The sequence below is a fragment of the Poromitra crassiceps genome (genome assembly GCF_964638095.1).
Source record: "Poromitra crassiceps genome assembly, chromosome: 10".
Taxonomy (NCBI): domain Eukaryota; kingdom Metazoa; phylum Chordata; class Actinopteri; order Beryciformes; family Melamphaidae; genus Poromitra; species Poromitra crassiceps.
The window spans coordinates 14730299-14753658 of NC_139631.1; the positions used below are offsets into that span (position 1 = coordinate 14730299).

A 23360-nucleotide genomic window follows, 5' to 3' on the forward strand; every position below is an offset into this window, starting at 1 on the left:
TTTTTGATCCGTGAAAAGTTTCTCTGTGTATCATTACTTGAGACTTTGTATACTCAAGACACATTTTCTTGCAATGACACATGGACGTTTCTTCAGGGAAAAGAAATTGACGATTACATTTATTTTATTTTATTGATTTTTTGGGTAGGCTACCGTATTGATTTTTCGTTATTGACCACAGTCTTGAGTGTTTGTGCTTATCTATTGCAGGTTATTCGTGCTACTCCAGTGCAGAACAGTCAGGCTTGCATCACCTTTGCAACCAGGTGTCTAAGGCTTTTTCATAAAAGCCTGCATGTTGTTTTTTTGTCCTCAAACTCCCATTTATAACTAGCTGAGGAAGAACCAAACCTAAGTTTGAAAAACCTAAACGTCACTTTGGATAACAAAACCAGAGACCATTTAGGCCTACTTGAGGCAACCACTTAACAAAATCCTCTAGCCATCTGTCGAGGAGAACTCTCTCTATCTCCAACCACACTATTTACCCCCCACTCTATCTGCTTCAGCTGTAATGTCTGATTGTAAATGAGGCCAGGGAAGGCCCTTGTGGGTCAGTGAGAGAACAAGTGTGTGTGAGATCTAGCGCAGTATGTAATCGGTGTTTGGGCTTTTCTTTATGGGAACATCTGCAGCAGCTGCCCTATAAATTCCCAGTGTTGAGAAAACAGGAACAAAAAGTTCCATTTTTGTATGGCAGTGTACCATGGCGAGGAGCGGACTTTAGTCCTGCCTCATCTGGAGCGCGGCGGCCAGCGTTTAGAGAAAGTCAAATCGGGGATGGAGAACTGAGACAGTGTTCCTCTTGTGTTTATACATGTAAGTCTGCTCTGCATAGCAACAGATAACCTTGGGAGTGAACATATTGACAGCCGTCATATCAGACCCAGAGGACAGACAAAGATATATAATTTATTCCCACTCGGTGTTGTTTTACTGTATTTCCACAGCCCACCCACTCTCTGGTCTCGTCAGGGTGTTTATTGAACTGCTTCTTCTCCTCTCTCCTTCTGTCAAGACTTCTTCGTGTCATTTTCTTGACTGTTCAGCATGGAAGATACATTGACTATTGTGTTTCTGGATGTGTCTTCAGTGTCTGCACTCTGGCAATGTCTGTGTGTTTGAGGACAGATTGTTTGATGGGTGATTTTTTTTTTTTACACTGGCCTAATAGCGAGAGCAATCCTTTTCAATTTTACATACAGTACTGTACTTCAAATGTGTGGGCCCTCTGTCTTCAGCACTTCACCCATATAGAAATTAAGCATTTTAATCATTTTTGTTAGTACAGTAGGTTGCCCTTATGCTCTTAAATAGATAAAATCACGGATAATATACATTTGAAAAAGGTCAAATTTAAAATGCTTTAGATTACAGCCCGCAACTTACAGTGTAAGTACAGAGGAACGAGATGTGAATTTGTGGAATAAGCGGGTAACAAATTGGGAACTTACAAATAACTTATACCATAGCTATTTTTGTTTTACTATATTGGGTACCTATTCTGTTGTTACAGGGTACATGTGACCTATGAGAAATAATCTTCATTTAAGTTTGTGAGGAATTTTAGAGAATTTATATGGTAGCTATTATTTTTTTTAACTATTGGGTACATATTATACAGTATTGTTACAGAATATGTGCAATCGACAGCCATAATTTGGAAATTTCACAAAAAAAATTCAAGGGCTTTATTCTCAAAAATAACAATTTATCAATGCAATGAAATTATTAGTTCACTATTCTACTGGTGGCATCACAAATATATATGGTGAGTACTTGAAACTATGTAAAGAGTTGAAAGACACACACAACCCACACATTCATATCCACCCACCTCTCATGTACATACATACAACAATACCGAAGTAAACAGGGTGATGACTGTAGCTATATTGTGCAGTGATTAACGTGACAACAACAGTCCTAAAAACAGCACAAATGTGCAAAAGAATGTGCAAAAAAGACAAAGCAAGTGCACATTCAATGCAAATGTTCAGTACAGTTCAATGTGTGCAAAGTTGAATTAAGTCCTTTGTTTGTTTGGTTGGTTGGTTGTGGGTGTGTATGGGGGGTGGGCAGAGGTAGCGGCTTGGAGGTGTTGGTCAGCCTTATGGACTGGGAGTGAAACTGTCCTTCAGCTTTGAGGTCCTGCATTTCAGACTACTGTAACGTCAGGAGTGCAAAGAGGTGGTGCTGGTGATGGATGGGGTCTCTAATGGTGTTGAGCACCCTTCTGAGAACTCTCTGAGATGTCCTGAGGAGGGAGGAGAGCCGTTCTTGTGATGTGCTAATTGGTGTTGCCATACCATACCATACCATACCATACCGTGATGCAAGTGTGGGAATGTAAAGAATTTGTACTGCATGTTTATGGCTACCTATTCTATTATTTCAGGGTACAGTATTCAGATTCAGGTTCTGGCCTGTTGTTGAGCCGGCTGTGCCTGGGGGATATTTGTGGGGGCTTTCGAGCATTGTTGGGGCCAATGGAAGTTGGGAAGAAGCTGTTCTTGTGACAAGAAGTTTTGGTCTTGACAGACCTCAGTCTCTTGCCGAGGGGGAGCATTTCAAAGAGTTTGTGTCCGCAGTGGGAGGGGTCGGCCATGATTTTCCGAGACCGCTTCAGCGTCCTGCTGGTGTGCATGTGCTGAAGGGATGGCAGGTTGCATCCATTCACCTTTTCAGCACAGCGAATGATAGGCTGCAGTCTGCAGATATCCTTGAGAGTAGCAGCAGCATACCAGACGGTGATGGAGGAGGTGTGGATGCACTCAACGGTGGAGGTGTAGAAGTACACCATCGTTGTCTTTGGGACTTTATGTGACCATACAGCTGAGCAATAATATGGACCTTTCAGGGAAGATGGAGTGATGATTTCTGCAGTTGCAAGCTTACCTTTTTTCACCTCTGTGCATGGCCTCCTCTTATCCCAAGGAATATGTCCAAATATAGCAAAATGTATGGTCAATATGCTCTCCTGACTGATGTGCTGTGTTTTTTACGCTGGCTTGATGCTGCCTGGATACTACTCTGCACTGCAGCCCATGAGCGAATGTGAAGGATACAACATACATGCCCTCTTAAGTCAAACGAGTGTGATTTATTGTGTGACAAGCGAACTTATTTCACCATCGGAGTTTTGCCGACCCCCAAAATAAGGACGATTCCCCATCGAAGTGCACACGTCACTCCCCACCCGCTCTGCAGTGCCCCCCCCTGACCCCCCTCAAATACAGGTAATTTGACTGCTATATTCACACATGTGAGCCCTCAGGTGTGAAGGGAAATTCCGGGAAATGGCCGATATTGATTTACAGGCAATTTTCCTGTACGCATGTGTGAAAACGGCTTCTGTTACATGGTAACTACAGGGGCGCGGGCTGTATAGCAATGTTAATCCTCCAATAGATACAAACACCCACAAAATGTTATATGGCTGGTGCACAAGTGGGGTAAAAAAAAAATCTCAATGGGCTGACTCACCAAAGGACGGTGCTGCGGCTCTACACTACAGGATTGGGTATTCTAGAGCAGGTACATAGATGTCTGTTCAGATGTGCGCTATGGTGGTTGAATACCTGATCGTGTCTGCCTGGGCTGGGCTAGCAGCTAAATGCTAACTATGCTGAATGGGGAGAACAGGGGATTTACCCCACCCTGACCACGCCCCCAGGCAGCTACCCCAGTGTCTATAGTTGGGTTTCCATCCACCTGTTTTTATGCGAAATTTCAAATTGCGCATTAAAATCCTGAGTGGATTTTGATTTGATTGATTTCTTTATTAACGTGTTACACACCTATGGTGCCCAGCCCGTATGGGCTTATGAGACATGACAAAAACAAATACAAAACTGAGCTTTACAATACTTCAGCTTCCATATTCCAGAGTGCAAGATAACAAACAAACAAAAGGACACAAAGTGTCATATAGAAAAATAGAACATGTTCATTACAAACCTATAGCCTACAAACAGCATATTTTTTCTTCTTTCCCAGGCATTACTAATGAATTGAGCTATATCAAGGACTATCTTATTAAAGAAAAATTCAAGTCTAGGCTCATCCTGTAACCAAAAAGCTTCTAGGGGGAACATCAAACTCTTTTTCATACAATGTGTGTCTCAGGTCATCGTACAGAGGACAATAAAACACAAAATGAATTTAATTTTCTATCTCCCTAAGGTCACAACATAAACACAACCTGTCCTCTTCTGGAACTGCGTTGAATCTACCGGTTTCTAACGCCAAAGGGAGGGTGCCGGATCTGAGTTGAAAGTGGAAACACCAGAAAATTTGATAAAACCTCAAAATATTGCAAAAAAGTGTTCACACTTGAGGAAGGCGGAAAAGGTTGTATCGATAAAAGGAAATGCGATAGGCTAAATGCAGTGGAAACGGCTTGTGATGTTTTTCATAGCGAGACAACAGCACGCACGTGTGAAGTTAGCAGCTCCGCAGAGGCAGACAGCCGTGCGCTCTCCGTCATCAAGCTTTCCATCATGATTTGATCCACTTCAGTCTGAATATCAGGCTAGGATGTTTTCTCAATACCTCACATTTATTCAGAGAACAGGGTTAATTTCCCTCATTTGAGGGTTTGACTGGCACATCAATTAGCCTAATTGCCCCTCCTCTTCACCATTCCATATTACGCATAGCCGGTAACACTTCATAATACTGTAACACAAAAAATGGGTAGTTACTGAGGAACGAGTAAGGAACGAACCATTAGTTCATGAATAGTTAATGATTAGTTAATGAGTAGTTGATAGGTAGTTCCTTAATGGTAGTTACTTAAGAACTGACCATTAGTTACCATGTTAATGAACCAGTAAGTAATGATTACTTCCCTAAAAAAAACTTTTTTTCATTTGTTTTCATTCACTAGTTCATTAATAGTTAATCGGTAGTTCCTTAAAGATCCTTAATGGTAGTTACTTAAGAACTGACCATTAGTTCCCATGGTAGTTACTTAAGAACTGACCATTAGTTACCATGTTAACGAACCAGTAAGTAATGATTACTTCCTTTTTTTTAAATATATATTTCACTAGTTGTTAAGTAATGGTAAAGTAAGCAGGAAGTAATGGTGTATTCCTTAGTAACTACTCAGTAAGATGTACTGCTTTACTTGAGGGGGCACAAACATGTTAAGTAATGGTAAAGTAAGCAGGAAGTAATGGTGCATTCCTTACTAACAACTCGGTATATACTATAGGAATAAACCATTACTTCCTGCTTACTTTACCATTACTTAACATGTGTGTGACCCCTCAAGTAAAGCAGTACATCTTCCTCAGTTGTTACTAAGGGATACACCATTACTTCCTGCTTACTTTACCATTAGTGCCCATGTTTGTGCCCCCTCAAGTAAAGCAGTACATCTTACCGAGTTGTTAGTAAGGAATGCACCATTACTTCCTGCTTACTTTACCATTACTTAACAACTAGTGAAATATAAAAAAAAAATTAAGGAAGTAATCATTACATACTGGTTCGTTAACATGGTAACTAATGGTCAGTTCTTAAGTAACTACCATGGGAACTAATGGTCAGTTCTTAAGTAACTACCATTAAGGATCTTTAAGGAACTACCGATTAACTATTAATGAACTAGTGAATGAAAACAAATGAAAAAAAGTTTTTTTTAGGGAAGTAACTACCGTAATCAAGACACAGACTGTCTCGGACATTCTCAAGCAAAACATGCTGAATCCGCCACTGCATCATGGTCTTTGTGTTAGTTTAGGGGTCCTTGATGTGGAAAAATTTTGAGAACCAATGAACCAAGTGCTAGGTGAATGTAGCCTGCATGTTTATTTATTTATTTAGGCCTATTTATTTATTTATGTATACTGAACATGGTATAAATTGATATCTAAATTAAATCTGGATTTAATGCAAGCCTATTTAAAATAAAATAAAAACGTTTTGTGCGATTGTGAACCGTTGTGAACGTTTGTGCTTGTGAACAGTTGAAAAAGAAAGAATTTTATAACATCTGCGGCACTTTCCATAGATTTCTCAAAGAGTGCTAAAAAAACGATCGGACTCACGCGTAACTGTGCGCTTTTGCAAACAGCTTCTTACAAATGTTTGAAATCAGAGAAGACGTTTTCTAATTATTTTCAAGGGCTATCCAATAGTTGGAAAGTGCCGGTCTGGTTATGAAAATAGATAAACATCGTCCGAGGGCTCTGGGGCGTGCAGGAGTGAAGATGCTGGTCCTGTCGATAGATAAAGTTAACGTTTAACTGGACATACTATTTTTCCCAGCATGACGTAACTAGCTCAGTCTTCTGTTCACGCCACGGTAGCAAATAAAAATACTCGATAATGTTGCGTCATCGTTTGTTGTAAGGTTAGCTAAGCTAATCAAGCTAGCAAGATAGAGCTAAGTTGGGTTTTCCTCCACAGCAAGAAGAGGAGAGAGCATACGTGCAGTGCATCCATGGCTTCAACTTCTACAGCTGAAACAAATGGTTTGAAATGCGTTATTTCACCCATAGTCTAGATAAACTATTGTTGCCTTTCTGTCGGTCAAGGTGGTGGTCAGTTCACTAGTTAGGCTAAACTATGGCAAAGTGCCTGCATCAAATATAATTTGCCAAAAAGCTTCCAAACCCGTTTATGTCGATTGAAGACAAGTAGTGTGTGACTGATGATGACTGACAAGATAGTAGTACAGTATTTGTTCATTTTGATGAAATGTTGGGGAGTATTACACAGGGAAAATGGACTCTGAATGCACCCCTACTGTTTTTGTTTTGTTGTTGTTGTTTTTGCTATAGAAATGGCTTCCAGTTTTTTTACTTGATCTTTGCTGGCCATTATAATAAAAACAAGATCAAATCTATTCATTGTTTAGACTGCCATAAGGTTACCCCACTGAATGATACCCATCCTGCCTGTGTGCCTTTGCTAAAGTCAGTATTGTTTTGTTTGAAAGTTGCATAGCACAGCAAACTAACTAAATACCACCGTTCACAGCACCATGGCATGAAGGTGACATTTGCCTGGCTCCTAACCCCGCAGATGGCACCCTGCGAGAAGCCACAATCCAGAGACTCATCTCCAGCCCTCACAATAAGGAAACCACAGCATTGGTGGTATTCACTGATCACAAGAAAGATGATGCAGAGGAGAAGGAAGAGGCCATACCTGTCTCCAAACTCCTGAGACCAGGCTGGAAGCAGAAGCACTTGACCCAGGAGAAACCTCTGTTCCCCAGCAGCCTCACACACCCCGGGGCTTGTGTGCCCTTGGAGATGTTGGTGGGTGATGGTGATGAGAAAGTCCCATACACCATCAACAGATACCTGAGGGACTACCAGAGAGAAGGCATTAGGTTCATATATCATAACTACATCCATTCCAGAGGCTGTATCCTGGGGGACGACATGGGCCTGGGGAAGACTGTACAGGTACAAAGTAGCCTAGCTGCGAAACAATTGTCTCTGCTACTGTGTTTGTTAATGTCTTTAGTGTATTTATTCCTTGTTTGTCTGTGTCTCTCTGTCTCTCTCATCTTAGGTCATTGGCTTCTTTGCTGCTGTGCTGCACAAGACCGGCACATGGGAGGACATTGAGAACAACAGACCGCAGTTCCTACAGAGTCAAATGCCCTCCAAGCAGAGTAAACCCAACAAAGTAGGCATTGAAATATGCTGCTGAATGAAGGACAAAGAATCTGTGTAACTAAAACAAAGAAAGAAAAACCTTTAGTTGCACATACAGTGCCTGCCCCCCTTTTTTTCTTTCGGAATCGGAATCATCTTTGGATCATAAATTAGTTAACAACTAAGTGCCGTCCCTTCCTGCTCTTAATAATGCCGTTTTTCTTTCTTTCTTTCTTTCTATAATTTATGCATTTATCAGGTGCTTTCATCCAGACAGACTTGCAATAAATGCACCAGTAAAATAAGGTTGTTAATATAAATATTGATATATCACTAATATCATGCGGATATCTCTGTGACCTGGCCCAGGTATTCCTCATTGTGGCGCCACTGTCATTGCTTTATAACTGGAAGGACGAGCTGGACACCTGGGGTCACTTCCAGTGTGTGGTGGTCCACGGGCTGAAGAAAGAGGAGGAGCTGGCCCGCGTCAGGAAAGGACGCTATGAGATCGCCCTCACCACCTACGAGACGCTCCGCCTCTCTCTGGACCGGTTCAACAGGTAGGCCTAAGAAACGCACTAAACACACATCAGCAAATAATACATTGGAACAGATTATGCTCTGTGTATAGACATCATTTTTGTTATTAAGCTCTTAATAAATGTGTTTCTGTCGCTATTCTGTTAGCGCTACATGTACTAATTTTATGACAGTACACTAGCTTTGTAAGTTAACTGTTTGGTTATAATATCTGTGACTAAAAGATACCTCTACCCTCCCTGCAGCATAGACTGGTCTGCTGTGATTGTGGACGAGGCTCACAAGATAAAGAACCCAAAATCACAGATCACCGAGGCCATGAAGGATCTGACATGTCAGGTCAGACTGCTTTATCTTGGTGACTGTATGTGATATCGTGTGGAGAGGTGAAACATTATTTTCTCTCACTTGTCCCTGAACAAGAAGTCCCACACAGTGCGCACACTTGCAGTCTTTTTATTTGAAAGATGCAACATTTTTGTGCTGAAACTGTCATCAGGTTCAAAGGTTATGTCTTTCAATTAAACTGACTGCAAATTAACTTCTTGTTCAGTAGCCTTTACTGGACTGTTTTTCCTACACAGTAGTCACAAGAAATGTCAGGTGTGCAAGAGCCTTTCAGTTAACCTCTCAATTGTCTCAATAATAAACAAGAAGATGGCATCCCTGCTCGGGTTGTTTATCCTCCTTATTATATAAAAGGGAGTAAAGTGGCTTCTGCGATTTTGGTAATGTTTTTGGTTACACTCGAGCAATTGTCTTGTCACTGATGATGTCATAGACATTGTGACATCATCGTCTATTACATCAGTGACATCATTGTCTATGACATCATCAGTGATGTCACTCGAACGCAGTGGCTGAGCTGCGTATGGGAGCCGCGGGGCGGGGCGAGCCTAGGAATCGAATGCGCGCCTAGTCACTGAAAAGAGTGTTGTCTGTCTGTGGCAAGATAGCTACGTGTGTAGGCATATATGCTGCTAATAAACATTCTACCTGGGTATTTTGTTGCTGCTTTTGACAGTAGCGTTCACCCATATTTTTCAGTTTGCACTGTATGTTTTTCTCTCTCTCTGTTAGGTCAGAATTGGCCTTACTGGCACCATCTTACAGAACAACCTTGATGAGCTCTGGTGTGTCATGGACTGGTCGGTTCACTTGACGTTTTCCATTGCAAGATTCTTTGAAAGTAGATATGTCAACCAGATATTTATAAGTACATTTTAAAGTCGCTTTATGTCACATTTAACCTGCAACTTTGTGTCAATATTTCCTTGTTTGTGAAACATTTATCTTATTCTATTCAGGGCCATACCTGGTTGTCTTGGTAGCTTGGGACGTTTCAGGAACAAGTTTTCAGATCCAATTGAGCAAGGACAGAGACACAGTGCAACCAAGCGAGCCCTAGCTATGGGGAGGAAGACTGTCAGAGCCCTGGCGAGGAAGATTTCCTCCTGGTTTCTTAGAAGGACCAAAGCTCTCATCAGAGAACAGCTACCTAAGAAGAATGACAGGGTAGGTTGAGTTGAGATTCTCTGTAAAACCTATACAAACACGATGAATGATAATATTCAAGTGGAGGTTTCTAACTAGAATCCTTGAAAGTACCTAGAGATATGTTGTGTTTTTTCCAAGGTGGTGTATTGCTCTATGACAGACTTCCAGCAGACGGTGTATCAGACGGTATTGGACAGTGAAGATGTGACGTTATTGCTGCGCTCCTCAGAGAGATGTGACTGTGGAAGTGGACACACCCGCAGAAGCTGCTGCTATGAGGTCAGTTCACTGCTTGGTTACCACTGTGTGCTTTTGATTGCTGACTGCTGAGTTATCACAAAGTTGGGGCAAGCAAGTGAAACCCCTATGTTAATTATCCTGATTCTAATGCAATTATTTTGCTCTTTGAGTTTCTAAATCATGTACTTTTTCCATTGTATTATTGAAAGATAAATCAATTAAAGTTGCTCCTCTGTTTCTTCTATTGCAGACAAACTCCGAGGGTGTGGACATGAAGGAACTGTACTTCAGTTACTTGGCCATATTCAGGAAGGTAGCCAACCATGTAGCACTGCTGCAGTCCACTGCAGGCACCAGCAAAGCACAGGTAGAAGCATCTCTTCCTGCAACTGCTTTCGTATAATACTTCTAACAGTTCTCTCATGAACAATTCAGTAATTCCATGTGTACACTTCATCTTCCACTTCACCACCCAACATTTACTTCTTCCAGAAAAAGTATGTCGGTGCCATTTGTGAGAAGGTATTCCAAAAGTTTCCAGAGTTTGTGGAGAGATGCAAACAAGAAGCGTTTGAAGCCATGTCGGACCCAGTATACAGTGGGAAAATGAAGGTGTGTCACAGGAACAAAGGCGCAGTCACTTACTACTAGTACAAACAGCTACAATTCAGGCTAACATCTCTCTCTGTCTGTTCTTCAGGTTATGCAGAAGCTGCTGAAATATTACATGCAGAGGAGAGATAAAGTGCTTATTTTCTCTCTCTCGACTAAGGTAAGAGGAGTGCGCGTGTGCGCTTGGTGTATATCAAATCTGAATTTGTGAGTGCACACGTATGTGATGGCCGAGATGTATGTTGTGTGAGAGTTGGAGGAGTAGCAGGCTGAAATGTTTTCCCATAGGAAAATGTTTTTGATGCTTGCGATGATATCATCTAACAGGGATTTTAGTTGGTGTCAGAGTTGGAGTGCTCTCTCTGGTTTCAGAGCTTTACTCCCATTCACATCCGTTCACCTCCTCACCACAGCAACAGGCTTGAACACAGTCTTAATTGCTGCTCTTGTTAGAGCAGATGACTTGTTTACAGAGAAAATAGTAGCAGGAGACATGTTTTTGTCATGACACAGATTAATAGGTATAGGTACGCCTTGGGGTTTTAATAGTAAGAGCGATTAGAGTTTTTAAGATACGGTAATTGACTGCAGTTCAAAGTCTAATGGATGTTGTCACCTGAGACAGTATGATAACATTTCCTGGCTTCTGGCTGCTATGAGGTCATCCTTTCAGGCCCCATTCTTTGTTTTATTTGGGGAAATCATAGACACTCAATATTATCTTATAGTATATCTGCAAATATACGTGGTTTAACAAAATATTGTTTATATTTTTTGTTAGATTTGTTGGTCCAGCTTCTCCATTTTGTGTCTCACACAAACACATTCAATGTTAATGATGAATACATTTGCGCTATAGAGTTAGAGTGGATTCAGATTATGTGGATGCGTACAGAATTGATTGGTGTCTTTTGAACCTTTCAGCTATTAGACGTGCTGGAGAGCTACTGTATGGCAGAGGGGCTGGACTACAGCAGGTTGGACGGCACCACCAAAGCCAAAGAGAGAATCAAGATCGTCAAAGAGTTCAACAGCTGCCCTCAAACTAACCTCTGCCTGGTTTCCACCATGTAAGTCTACCTACCCACCAACAACTACCAACAGTATTTTGTCAAATATCCCAAGATTGTGATTTCTTGTTTCCTGTATTTTACATTTGCAATTATATTTTAGGCATTTTAGCCTAAAATTCCACCTAGAATTTAGAATAATAGAAAATAGAAATTTAGCCTAGAATCACTGATTCTTTGTTCTCTCAGGGCGGGTGGTCTTGGCCTTAACTTTGTAGGTGCTAATGTGGTAGTACTGTTTGACCCCACCTGGAACCCAGCCAATGACCTGCAAGCCATTGATCGGTAGGTTGTTGCACTTCTTGGCAGACTTTCCAGAGTTGTTTTATGTACAGTTTCAGCCACTTAAATTTTATCTAGTATTCCTAAGTATTTTATCTCAAGCACCATAGAAGCCAGTATTAGCCAGCCTAATAATATGCTGATTGATGCCATGTATGATACCAAAATGTAAACATTGACCTCTTGTAATATTGGCATGCATGATTGCTGTGTGTGTGTGTGTAACTGTGTCTGTGCAGGGCGTATCGTATTGGCCAGTGCAGGGATGTGACTGTTCTCAGGCTGATCTCACTTGGGACAGTGGAGGAGGTCATCTACCTCAGACAAATTTACAAACAGGTACTGAACTATATTATAACCATGGAATTACAATGTGTAGAGAGGGTATTTCCTGGGCTTCTCAAGTCATCTTCAATACACTTAAGATGGCTGCTGCAGAATACATCTCTATGAGTGGAGGAGGACTTACAGTATCTACCTTAGGAAGGTCTGCAAACAGTTGCTTGATCAATGTAATAATGTCCATGGTGATCTCTTAGTTAAAATTTACTAAGTGGGTGGTGTCTGTGGGCTCGGTGTGGCGGTGTGGTTCAGTCATGATTGTGATGTCATCAGTGATGATGTAATCAGTGATGTCACTTGAGAAATTGTGATGTCAGTGATGATGTCATCAGTGATGTCACTTGAGCAATTGTGATGTCATCAGTGATGTCACTCGAGCAATTGTGATATCATCATGTGTAATACATTATCCTTCTTCTATGGTGTTTTATGGCAGTTGGCATCCTTTATGTTGCATTACCGCCTCCTTCTGGATTTCACAAAGATCGCGAAATCCTTCCTGGGTGAGGCCTTTATAAATGGTGGTAGTATAAGTAGGGAGAAGAGGACAAATGGTGCATCATCTCCAGAGTCTCCACCCTAGGAATCGAGCGCAAAGTCTGGTTACTAATACCAACATACTGTCTACAATGTACAATAAATGATGAGCACAAATCATATAATTACAGAAACAAATATTTACTCACTGGAGCTTCAAAATAGTCACATGTACAAAATAATTAGAATTAATGTATTTTTAGGCTCACAGTACACATACTAAAATTTGACCAACTTTAACACCATCAAATGCCTGACATGGGGTCATCTTATTTTTGATTCTGGTCAAGCATTTCAGTGCTCTTTGTTTATATCTATCTATCAATCCATCCATCCATCTTCAACCGCTTATCCAGGGTCGGGTCACGGAGGTAGCCCGTTCCAACAGGGGACCCAAACTTCCCTTTCTCTGGCCACATTAGCCAGCTCTGACTGGGTGATCCCGAGGCGTTCCCAGGCCAGCGTGAAGACATAATCTGTCCACCTAGCCCTCGGTCTGCCCTGTGGTCTCCATCCAGTTGGACGTGCCTGGAACATCTCCCTAGGGAGGCGACCAGGTGGCATCCTTACCAGATGCCCGAACCACCTCAACTGGCTCCTTCTCTACACAAAGGAGCAGCGGTTCTACTCAGAATCCCTCACCGACGACTGAGCTTCTCACCTTATCTTTGTTTATATCTGTATAACTATTTACTATACCTCCCCCCCACCCCATGTTCCAGCAATTGCAGTGTTCGGTGATGGGCAGGGAGAGCGCCCGGCGGTACTTTGAGGCAGTGCAGGGGCCTGATGGCCATAAGGGGGAGCTGTTTGGGATCAAGAACCTCTTCAGGCTGCAGACCCAAGGGACCTGTCTCACCCGCAAGATACTAGAGGTCAGATAACCTACTGCAGTTTTTGTGATGTTGGTGTCATACTGTTTTATCTTGCCTTCAGCGCCTTTGATCAATATGGTGTAGCATTACTATAGATACTTCATCACTCCGCCCCTCTGGCTCCCCAGTGATGCAATGACTTTCCCACTCCAGTCAGACCTCAACCTCAAAACTCATCTTTTCATTTCAAGTACCTCAAGTCGCCCTCTACCCACTGAATCATATCACCTTTTACTGTCCTTGCTCTCTAAAAAAACCCCACATATCTCTCTGCTTTTCTTTGCAACTCATGGTCATTCTTCGCACACAGGAATATTGTAAATGGACTGAGGCAAACTTTGCGCTCCTTATTTTTTCGTTTGATATTCGAATTGACGTTTATTGTACTCAAGCATTGTAATTCACTTTGGCAGGGCCATATGAAATCCATTTAGTTTTTTCCCAAATTCAGTTTATTCAATTTTAATGTTAATTTAGGGTTAGCATAGATTTCTATTTTATTTCTTTATGAGGCTGTCTCCCTCAGACAGCCTCTTCGACATGTTTCTCAAAGTGAAAACCAAGTTGTGAAGTGACGCCGATGCCCCCCCTCTCAAAACACCCCAATCCAAAACGCAATAATTTCTATAGGCCTATTATACAATGATGAAATCATTTAGGTTACGATAATTAGATCTACCGTACTTCTTATTTTGATAATTAGACCTACTTTTATCGATTTCAGACATATTATGGAAAATTCTGCAATATTCCGTGTTTTAGAGTTGATTCCATTTTTATTTTCAAATCCGTCCATTTTCAAGTCTGTTTTTTCCATTTTGTGGAAATCATAATATAGTAAAAGTGAAGGATAACCCAGTCTGTTGATGATGGCTGTTTGGAGGGATCTTCTCCTCTGAGATGAATATGAATCTGTTCTTCATCACAGCGAGAGGGGCAAGTGGAGGCCGGTGTAATGACAACCAGCACACACACAGGCGAAGAGGAGGAGGAGGAGAGGAAGAGAGTTGGCGTGAGTAACTCTGGCATTCTCAGGGACCCAGAACACGGGACACTCATCTTTCTCATCCCGCACTCCCTCTCGTTTCCCAGGGCGCTCACTCATCCCTCCATTCCCACGTGAAAGAGGGGATACCTCACACAAGGGCCTTTCCTGTCTGTCAGTCAACCAACCCACACAAGCTCATTTCACTTTTTCTGTCTAATCCCTGCATTTTCTGCCTACTGCTTGTGTCGTTCTTCTGTCTCTGTCTGCTCTTCCTACTCCCACGCACGCGCTTCTCTCTCACCTATATTATGAAGAGTTTTATTATTCCACAATGAGATGTCCAACATTTGGGGATAAAATGATAACACTTTTACACTCTGGATTCTCTAACGTAGGATATAAATTAAAAGGATGAACTTCAGGTAATTTTTTGTGAATAGAACTTGTCACATGATCCTTCCTGCTCTTGCCTCTCTCTCTCTCTCTCTCTCTCTCTCTCTCTCTCTCTCTCTGTGATGCCGTGTCAAACAGCTGGATATAATTACCCAGTGTCCTAATGGAGGGAGCAGACCACACTGAAGTCTATCTTTCTCTTTTCGGCTATTTATTTACACAGTGATGCCCCTTATCATCCAGTGACAGTTCCCAGCCAAGGCTCTGCTCTGCAGCACACTGTCCTTTTTACGGGCCTGCCTCACCACTGAGGCCATTCAGACCCGTGCAAAAATACAGTATACACTCGGGTGCTGTAACACACACACACACACACACACACACACACACACACAAAGAGGCATGTTCTGAGTTGAAGACACGCAAGCGTGCAAGCACGGACACACACAGGCACTACAGAATTAGGGAAGAATCATCTGGCTGGCAAATTTCGTGAGATTTCTATCGCTGTTGGTGGTCGCTCCCATAAAGGCCCATTCACATGGCTCCAGGGAATGTTATGACCCTCACAGTGTGCACTATTGTTTTGTTCATATGACATCATGGTGGAGGCCATGTGTCATGTTGATGTTTGTTATGATTTATTGTTATAGGCATCTGTCTGGTATTATACCATGAATAGTCACATGATTGGCCACTGAATGAATGCATGAACAAAGGAACAAGAACAGAAAGATTTATTTTGAGGCACAATTTCTCGCCTTAGTATTCCTATCTTATTATATTAGTATATATAATTCTTCTCTTGCTTTTTTAGACACAATGCAAAAGTATGAAATTTAATTTGAGTCATTTCCAGGTCTGGATAACTGGAAAAAAGAAAAGAGTATGGACAAATATTTGTGTTTCCAGACTATTGCCCTTATTATGTTTTCTAAAATATAAAAGTCAGAATGTGTGAAAATAAATTGATGATACAAGCAGACCAAATTAGTTCTGCGACCAAATTAGTTTGAAAGAAAATGCGGCAATATCTTTGAATTGCACATATACATAGTATCACAAATAACCAAATATTAAGCTTGTCTGAACATGTATGAGTTATGCATTGATGTAGTTATCAGAAAGTAAACGGACCATCTTTTCTGCGTAAGGAAACTACCGAAGTATGGAATTTTGAAATGAAAAATGTAAACCAAAACCAAACTACCTTCCATGCCAATCTCTTTGTTTCTACTATTCTGTTGAAGGGACCCGGAGAAGCTCCACCTGCACATGCTTCTAAACTGAATGACGAAGCAGCCAAGGAGAACAGAGATGCATCAAAGATCCCCAGAGGGGTGCTGGACTTCAGCAGTGGGACTGAAGATGATGAGGAGCAGGGGGCTAAGAGGAAGGCCTCAGGCCCCGGTGAGGTGGATGGCACCGGTGGTGGGAATGCCTCCACCGCTCCTGGTCAAATGAGTCTCCTCCAGCATGGTTTCTCCCGGCTCCTCCAGAGGGTTGGAGTGAATCCAGGGTTAGGAGACGGGGATAGTAGTCGGAGTGAGGGAGATTCTGTGGAAGGAAGCGCCTCAGAGAAGAATGAGGAGGATCCAGGGAACTCTGAGATGAAAGAGGGCATATCCTCCAGGGTCTGTAAGAGCACTAATAGACCACCAGATAATGGGGCAGTCTGTGGCCCTAAATCGAGAACAAAAAACATCTCCAGTGGTTCAGAGCGAGAAGATGGGGTAAATAAGAACAGAGGAAGACAGGTGGGGGTTTCTCGGTTGGAAGAGAGTGATGTCAGTGGGAGAGAGAAGCCTGGCGTGAAAGAGTGCTCACGGCCAAACAAAGAGGAACCGAACAAGGCCACAACTACAGTTCCCACAGTGCACCACTTTGAGTGCTACTCTGATGAATCTGAGGACTTGGACATAGAGGCAATGACTCGGCCAAGGATGGACGCTTTAAATCCACGAAGGAAAGGGAGGCTTGGCGGCAACAGAAAGAGGCAGAGTATAAGGAACCAGGCCATGTCCAAATACAATGACGACATAGAGACATTCACCTCTTCAGATGAAGAACACACTCCTGTCAAGAGAGGGCGAGCTAGAGGACTCCATTCCACTACTCCTCCACAGACAGAAAGAGTTGGCTTGGCGAGAGGTGAGCAGAGAGAACGGCCACACAGGCATGAAGTAGCTGAAACAACAGACAGAACAGGGACAGAGAAAAGACAAGAGAGGCCTAAAGCTGTTTCATTCACAGGGCTGAAAGCTCAGATGTCCCCAACATCCAAAGGAATGGCTGGAACCATTGACAACGTGCTAGGTCAGATTTGATGCCTATTTGCCCTTTTTTCTTTTTACATTGCTGTGGATAAGACCATCTGCCAAATGAGAAATTATTTTGTAATTGTATTTATGATGTGCATATGTTTTTAAAGGTGGCGTACAGGAGGTGGTGTATACCCACTCCAACCAGCGTGTGGTGGGCGGGAGCAAGGCAGAAGAGCGAATCAGTAGAGCCGCTCTGCGAGACGTGTTTGAACGCAAGATGTATTCTCAGATGCCAGCCAATGATCTCGGCACCCAAGAGGTACACATATCCCGTTGCTGTTGACCTACTACAATGTTTCTTAAACTATAGCTGGAGAACTGAAATGGGCCAACACATGGAAAGAGGGCTGACATGGCTGTATTTGCCTCTGTCCAAATCCAGGCTGTACACCTGTATGGAGGACCACCGCAGGGATGACCTATTTTTGTAGGCCAACTCAGCTAGTCATGCTAGTTCCGGTTCCTTCGTCTAAAAGTCTTTGGAATTTTTGTATGGGGATTTTGGTTAACCCTTGTACCCCACTAGTCCATCTGATGGACTTTTCCTGCGTTCGCGTATGGGCCGTTTCGACAGTTTTTGAGTAAATGGTTTTAAACTAAGGCTAGGTATTTTTTTTGGGGTATTTGACAAAAATCAATCATAGTTATCATTTTTATACGCTCCTAAGACCTATTTTCAAAAATACTCCTCAATTTACTACTGGTCCATCTGATGGACCCATTGACTTCCATTGAAACCACTCTATTGGTACTCCCAGCAAATTTTCACAAAATTAATTTATTTCATTTATTTCAGCGGGCATCCTGGACCAAATACCTTGAACTTTGACCTTAATATCTAACCTTGGAGTTGGTAGAAATTTTGGGGGAGTTACATGGTCTCAAGGTCCATTGCATAGTTGTCCCATTGATTTCAATGTTAATTTTGCACAAAAAGAACATTTTTTTTTGACTTCCAGCAAATTTTTCAAAAAAATCATTATTTCCTTGATGTTACACATCTCACCTTGACTCAAGGGGTTAAAATTGTAGTTTCTACTGTGTTTGCCTATTTCCCCATATTCCCCCAGTTTTGGCATAGCAATCAATTCCATACAGTTTACATGAAATGTAAAAAAAACTGATTCCTATGCCAAAAATGGGAAAATATTAGAAAACTGAATTTGACAGTCCACACTACTGATTTGAAGCCTTTAGACCAGGATAGATGCTGGACTAAAGCTCGTTTGTGTTTTTTGGGGAAAATGGCTGGAAGTCCAAAACATGCGCTTTTTGGATTTTTGGCTCAAAATATGAAAAAATACTATTTTTACAAAAAATCACAAAAAATACAAAAACCCACTGATGATGTCACAATGTCTGTGACATCATCAGTAATGTCATCAGTGACATATTATTGACAAAAAATCATCTCATGACATCACTGATGATGTCATAGGCTAGTGATGTCATAGCTATTGTGACATCATGCCTGCAAATCTTTGATACTAGGCATCTTGCAGTGGTGACTTTTGTAAAACACCCCAACCTGCCCATAATATCAGACCCAAAGCCAGTTTGTCTTTATGGAAATGGAAAAAAAATCACTTTTTTTTTTTTATGTACTTTTTTTTTTTTACTGTACTTACTGTACACTGGCATTTGAGGGGTTAAAATTCGAATAGGTATGAAATGTTGGTATGAGGTATTAGGGAAGAAGTTACCAATGAATTATAAACAGTAAAAAAATTAAAAATTTAAATTAATATTTATAAATTAGTACACGATACCTGTTAAGGTCCATCAGATGGACCAATAGTAAATTGAGGATTCCGCGGCAGTGGGGTACAAGGGTATGCTTGAAATAAGCTCTGTGGTTAACAAAAGTTGATGTAACAGCGAACTTCATGTCCAGCAAGATAATCTTCACAAATGAGGACTAGCATTTAACCAAAATCCCCATACAAACATCCCATTGACTTGTAGACGAAGGAACCGGAAGTGCTACCATCCAGGTCTTCCGGACTCATTCCTGCGGTGCTCTATTGATCACAAATTTAAACACCAACTGGGCCGCAGATCTCTCCATCAAATTTATCTTTCAGTTTTTCTTGAGTTTTTGTAGCAATGGTAATGTCGTTTCTTTAATCAATAAGCCATAAGAGGCCATGCATTACAGTGATTTTAGAACAGCTAAGAGGTGTGTTAGGCACATAAAAGCATGGCCTTGAGTGGCTTAAAAAAGCACATGTTCAATGAATCTTTTATTTTGATCATGAACAGCAACTAAACAAAGTTGTTCCTCAATATTTAAATAAAATGCGGTCACATGTTTGTGTGCATCAGGTATTTTACAACTCCAGAATGTGACTGCCGATGAGAACATAGGACGAGAACTGTCAAGTTTTCTGAATTTGCATTTTGAATTGATTGGATTAAGCAAATCCATTCTGACCCTATTTATGTTTGCTTGATTGTGCCAGAGCCTGTCTGAGAGCCCTCCAGACAGCCCGCCCTACTCCACTACAGTCAGGTTGGAGAGGCCCAGGGTGGACCACCCAGTCACCTTCACGGCCAAAACCGTCCACCACACCAAACACACCACCTTCATCGTCGGAGAGACTCCCCAGGCTGTGTGCAGGTACTGAGAGGAGCTCAAACATGGAATGCAGTGGTGGAAGAGAGGAGGTGATGGATTACCAATGAGAGGGCATAGGGAGGCTAAAGGGAAAAGAACGGGAGCAGAGAAGGTTAGGAGGAGATGGGGTCGCAGAGAGGACTGCAGATAAGGGAGCATGGAACAGAAGAAGACCATGGAAGACTAAAGCAGGCAAGAGGAGGAAAGGAGGGCTGTAGAGGGGAGGCGAAGAGGAGAAGAATTCCTGGCAGTGTAGGGAAATAGGCCAAAACTCACCACAGTTATGGTGTTTAGCGCCCCCACCTGGTCTGCAGGGATGCTTGTGTGTGTTTTGTGTTTAGACAGAGAGACCACCTCTGAGCTCTCCCTTCCACCTATTTCCCAGCATCATGCCAGAGATTAGCCAGTTGTATTCAGGCCCAAACAGTGCAGGAGTTTTCCCCTCCACGACCACAGCCCTCCTGAGACTGCCCAGAAATGATCGCCTAAGGACTTCCAAACCCACACACATGTACACACACACACACGTCATAGCACGCATGCATACACACATCGACCATAACACACACACAGCCACACACACACACACACACACACACAGCCACACACACACACACACACACACACACACAGACACCTCTGTGGCTCCAATCTCATTTCCCAGGGGAAGACTGTATCTTTGCCCAGAGGCTCACCAGGGAGTGAAAACACACACTAGTATATTGATACCCCCCCCTCAATTAACCTGGCTGTTAAATGATTTAAATCCGCATGCATGTTGCTTTTTACTGCCATTGCTTTTATTTATTGTTTTTCCAATGAAAGCCACAAATGGTAGCAACACCTCATAATGCTGCTGTACCACCAGTGGCTTTGAAGTATTTCTGTCCCGAGTCTGGTTAGACCAACGTTTTAATGACTGGCATGGAGCTGGGGAAAGAGACCTCATACTGTATGGCTGCCGGGATATGAGCCTGAATATGTGGGGAACGATTCATCTGAGGCTAAGCCTGATGCAACCACAGAATATGTGATTAATGGTATAGGCCTGCAGATACTATATTGTTTCAAGACAGACGTTTTTCCTGTCATTTAAAGTAGCTTAATGTTCACACGTGCCAAATTCCATCCTTATATTAACTAGTGTTTCGCAGGATTTTACTAGGTGATTTGGGTTCTGAAAAGACTGTTTAAGCTCTTGTACATTATCCGACAGTGACATGACACCTGACATTTGTTGACGTTGACGTGTGTGCATCTCATTTGTGTCCTGTGCGTGCAGGCAGCAGCTGGAGGAGATGGCAGCAAAGTTCAAATTATCCCGTTCCTCAGTCCATCAGTTTGCAGAGGAGGTTCTGAGAAGCAGCTCGGCCCAGAGAGTGTCCTGGCTACGACAGTATTACACCTCACTGAGCCACCCCGAACTGGCCGACATCGTCTCAAACAGCTTCCCACAACCCGACTCAAGCCAGCCTCAACACACCCCCTCCCCTTCAGCTGCCACCTCCTCATCCTCTTCCCCGTCCGCCAGAAGAATGCCTCTGAAAGCTGCTGCAGAATCTCACACAGAGGCTAGACAGAATGTTCCAGAACCCCAGAAAAGGCCAAGACACCCACAAAAGAATGTTCCAGAACGCCAAAAAAAGCCGAGAGCACCGCAAACAAATGTTCCGGAACCCGAGAAAAGGCCTAGAACCTCGCAGACCGATGTTGCAGGGCCCCGGAATAAGCCTAGAATGCCACAAAAGAATGTTCCAGAACCCCAGGAAAAGCCTAGGATCCCACAAAAGAAATGTCTAGAGCCCCTGAGTGATGTTCCAAGCCCTGAGTCAGAGGAGCAGGAGGAGACGGTCTGCATTGCCAGAGGACACAAGAGGACAAAGAGGGCTAGTGTTTCCAGTTCTGGAGCCTTCGTAGCTGGTGGTGGTCCCGGCTCGCCTCAGGCCAGCAGCAGTGGTCTGGGGCCCGTGGAGGCTGCTGCTTTCCTGGACCACAGGGACAGATATACCCCTTCTTCTCCAGATCTCAGCCATGGTTGGTCCACTGCGCCATCCAAACCCACAGTGCAGGGAAGGGAGCGAGAGCCCAAACCCTCTTCCAGGACCAGTGAAGCTGTTCAAGGACGGAGAGAAAATCCTCGCCCCCCATCTCTTTGTGAACAGGCCCCGTCCACCTCCAGTCATCATTCCCTCCTCACAGATCTGATAGGAGACACCTCCATCCTGGACGATTTGTTGAGACCCAAGTCCAGGGGTGCACAGCAGAGGGGGTCCCCTAAAACACCCCTTACACCTGCCTTAGTATCGCCCAGCTCAAGTTCCTCGCACACACCTACACACCTGGTCACTCCACCACGTCAGACTTCAAAGGGCAGCCGCAAAGACTTCTGGGACATCCTAAACGAGGGGAATGAGGAGAGTATCAACAGGTTGACAGATCCGTCGGAAGTCGAGAGGGTTTGCGTGAACACTAACCTCACAGCTAAGACTAGATCTGCAGAAGAGGAGAGAAAAAGCGTTGGACTCTGGAAGACTAACGAGAAGTTCCGATGGAAAAAATAATACGGGGGAGGTATAGTAGTAGTTGTTTTTCTACGGTGCGTTTTAGATTTTCAATTAAGTTGTAAAGGGAGATATGAAGCAAAAAAACATTTCAAACACTTAAAATTTGAGGCAGGATTTAAAGGCCGGCTTTACCGTGGGGAATATGAATATATATTAAATCTCACGCCCCTAAGGTTTTCGAATCCGTTGAAATTTTTGAAATTGGTTGTTTCCCGCCAGAGATATCACCAGAAATCCACTCTGTGTGGAGGGGGGGGGTGGTGGAGGGGAGGGGCGGGTGCGGGGACCCGAAATACTACATTTCCCACAATGCACTGGGCTCGCGTGGCCTTCGTTTTCATGCCCACCCCTCAGGCATTTGGCTGATATCAAACTCCAGTAGGTGGCGGTAATGCACATATATGTTTGCCAACCGCCATAAAACTCGAAGAAGAAGAAGAAGAAGGCTTCGACAATAAAAGATACAAAGAAGAAGAAATAAATCGAAAATAAAATTGCCTCCAAATTGCACCAAATGTAAACGGTAGTATATATGTCGGGAGATGTCTTCATAATTTTTTTTTCATGCATTTTAAGGCATTTTCGTAGGAGTTACGCGCATCTGATGTTGTAACTATTTTCTGTAAAAATGTGTAAAAATGTGTACATTGCTCAGCGTTGATTTCGTTACTTCAACTCACCTACTACTAGATGTAAAATTTGACGAGCTTTCCAATGCCGCCAGTCCCGTGTCTTTTGGTGCTTCCGTTCCAGAGATATGGTCTCTTGGCAAGGAGCTATGGAAAGCTAACCTAGCTACAGTATGCTATGCGGGTGAACAAGATGGCTGCCTTTTGCTTTTCGTAGAGAGCTCT

The 23360-nt window shown here is 42.8% G+C and overlaps 1 protein-coding gene across 1 annotated transcript; it reads left to right on the forward strand.

Moving 5' to 3' along the window:
• Positions 1 to 6339: 6339 nt before the first annotated feature.
• On the forward strand, positions 6340 to 22666 carry ercc6l2 (excision repair cross-complementation group 6-like 2; the record flags this gene model as incomplete). Its single annotated transcript, XM_083645288.1, has 20 exons — positions 6340 to 6352; positions 6994 to 7427; positions 7537 to 7653; positions 7992 to 8185; positions 8411 to 8504; positions 9246 to 9313; positions 9473 to 9680; positions 9801 to 9941; positions 10153 to 10269; positions 10395 to 10514; positions 10603 to 10674; positions 11439 to 11584; positions 11774 to 11869; positions 12106 to 12205; positions 13468 to 13620; positions 14549 to 14632; positions 16252 to 17317; positions 17433 to 17584; positions 19788 to 19945; positions 21225 to 22666. The coding sequence occupies 20 exons, from the start codon at positions 6340 to 6342 to the stop codon at positions 22501 to 22503; spliced, it is 4812 nt and encodes a 1603-aa protein (XP_083501414.1). The 3' UTR covers positions 22504 to 22666.
• Positions 22667 to 23360: the final 694 nt, after the last annotated feature.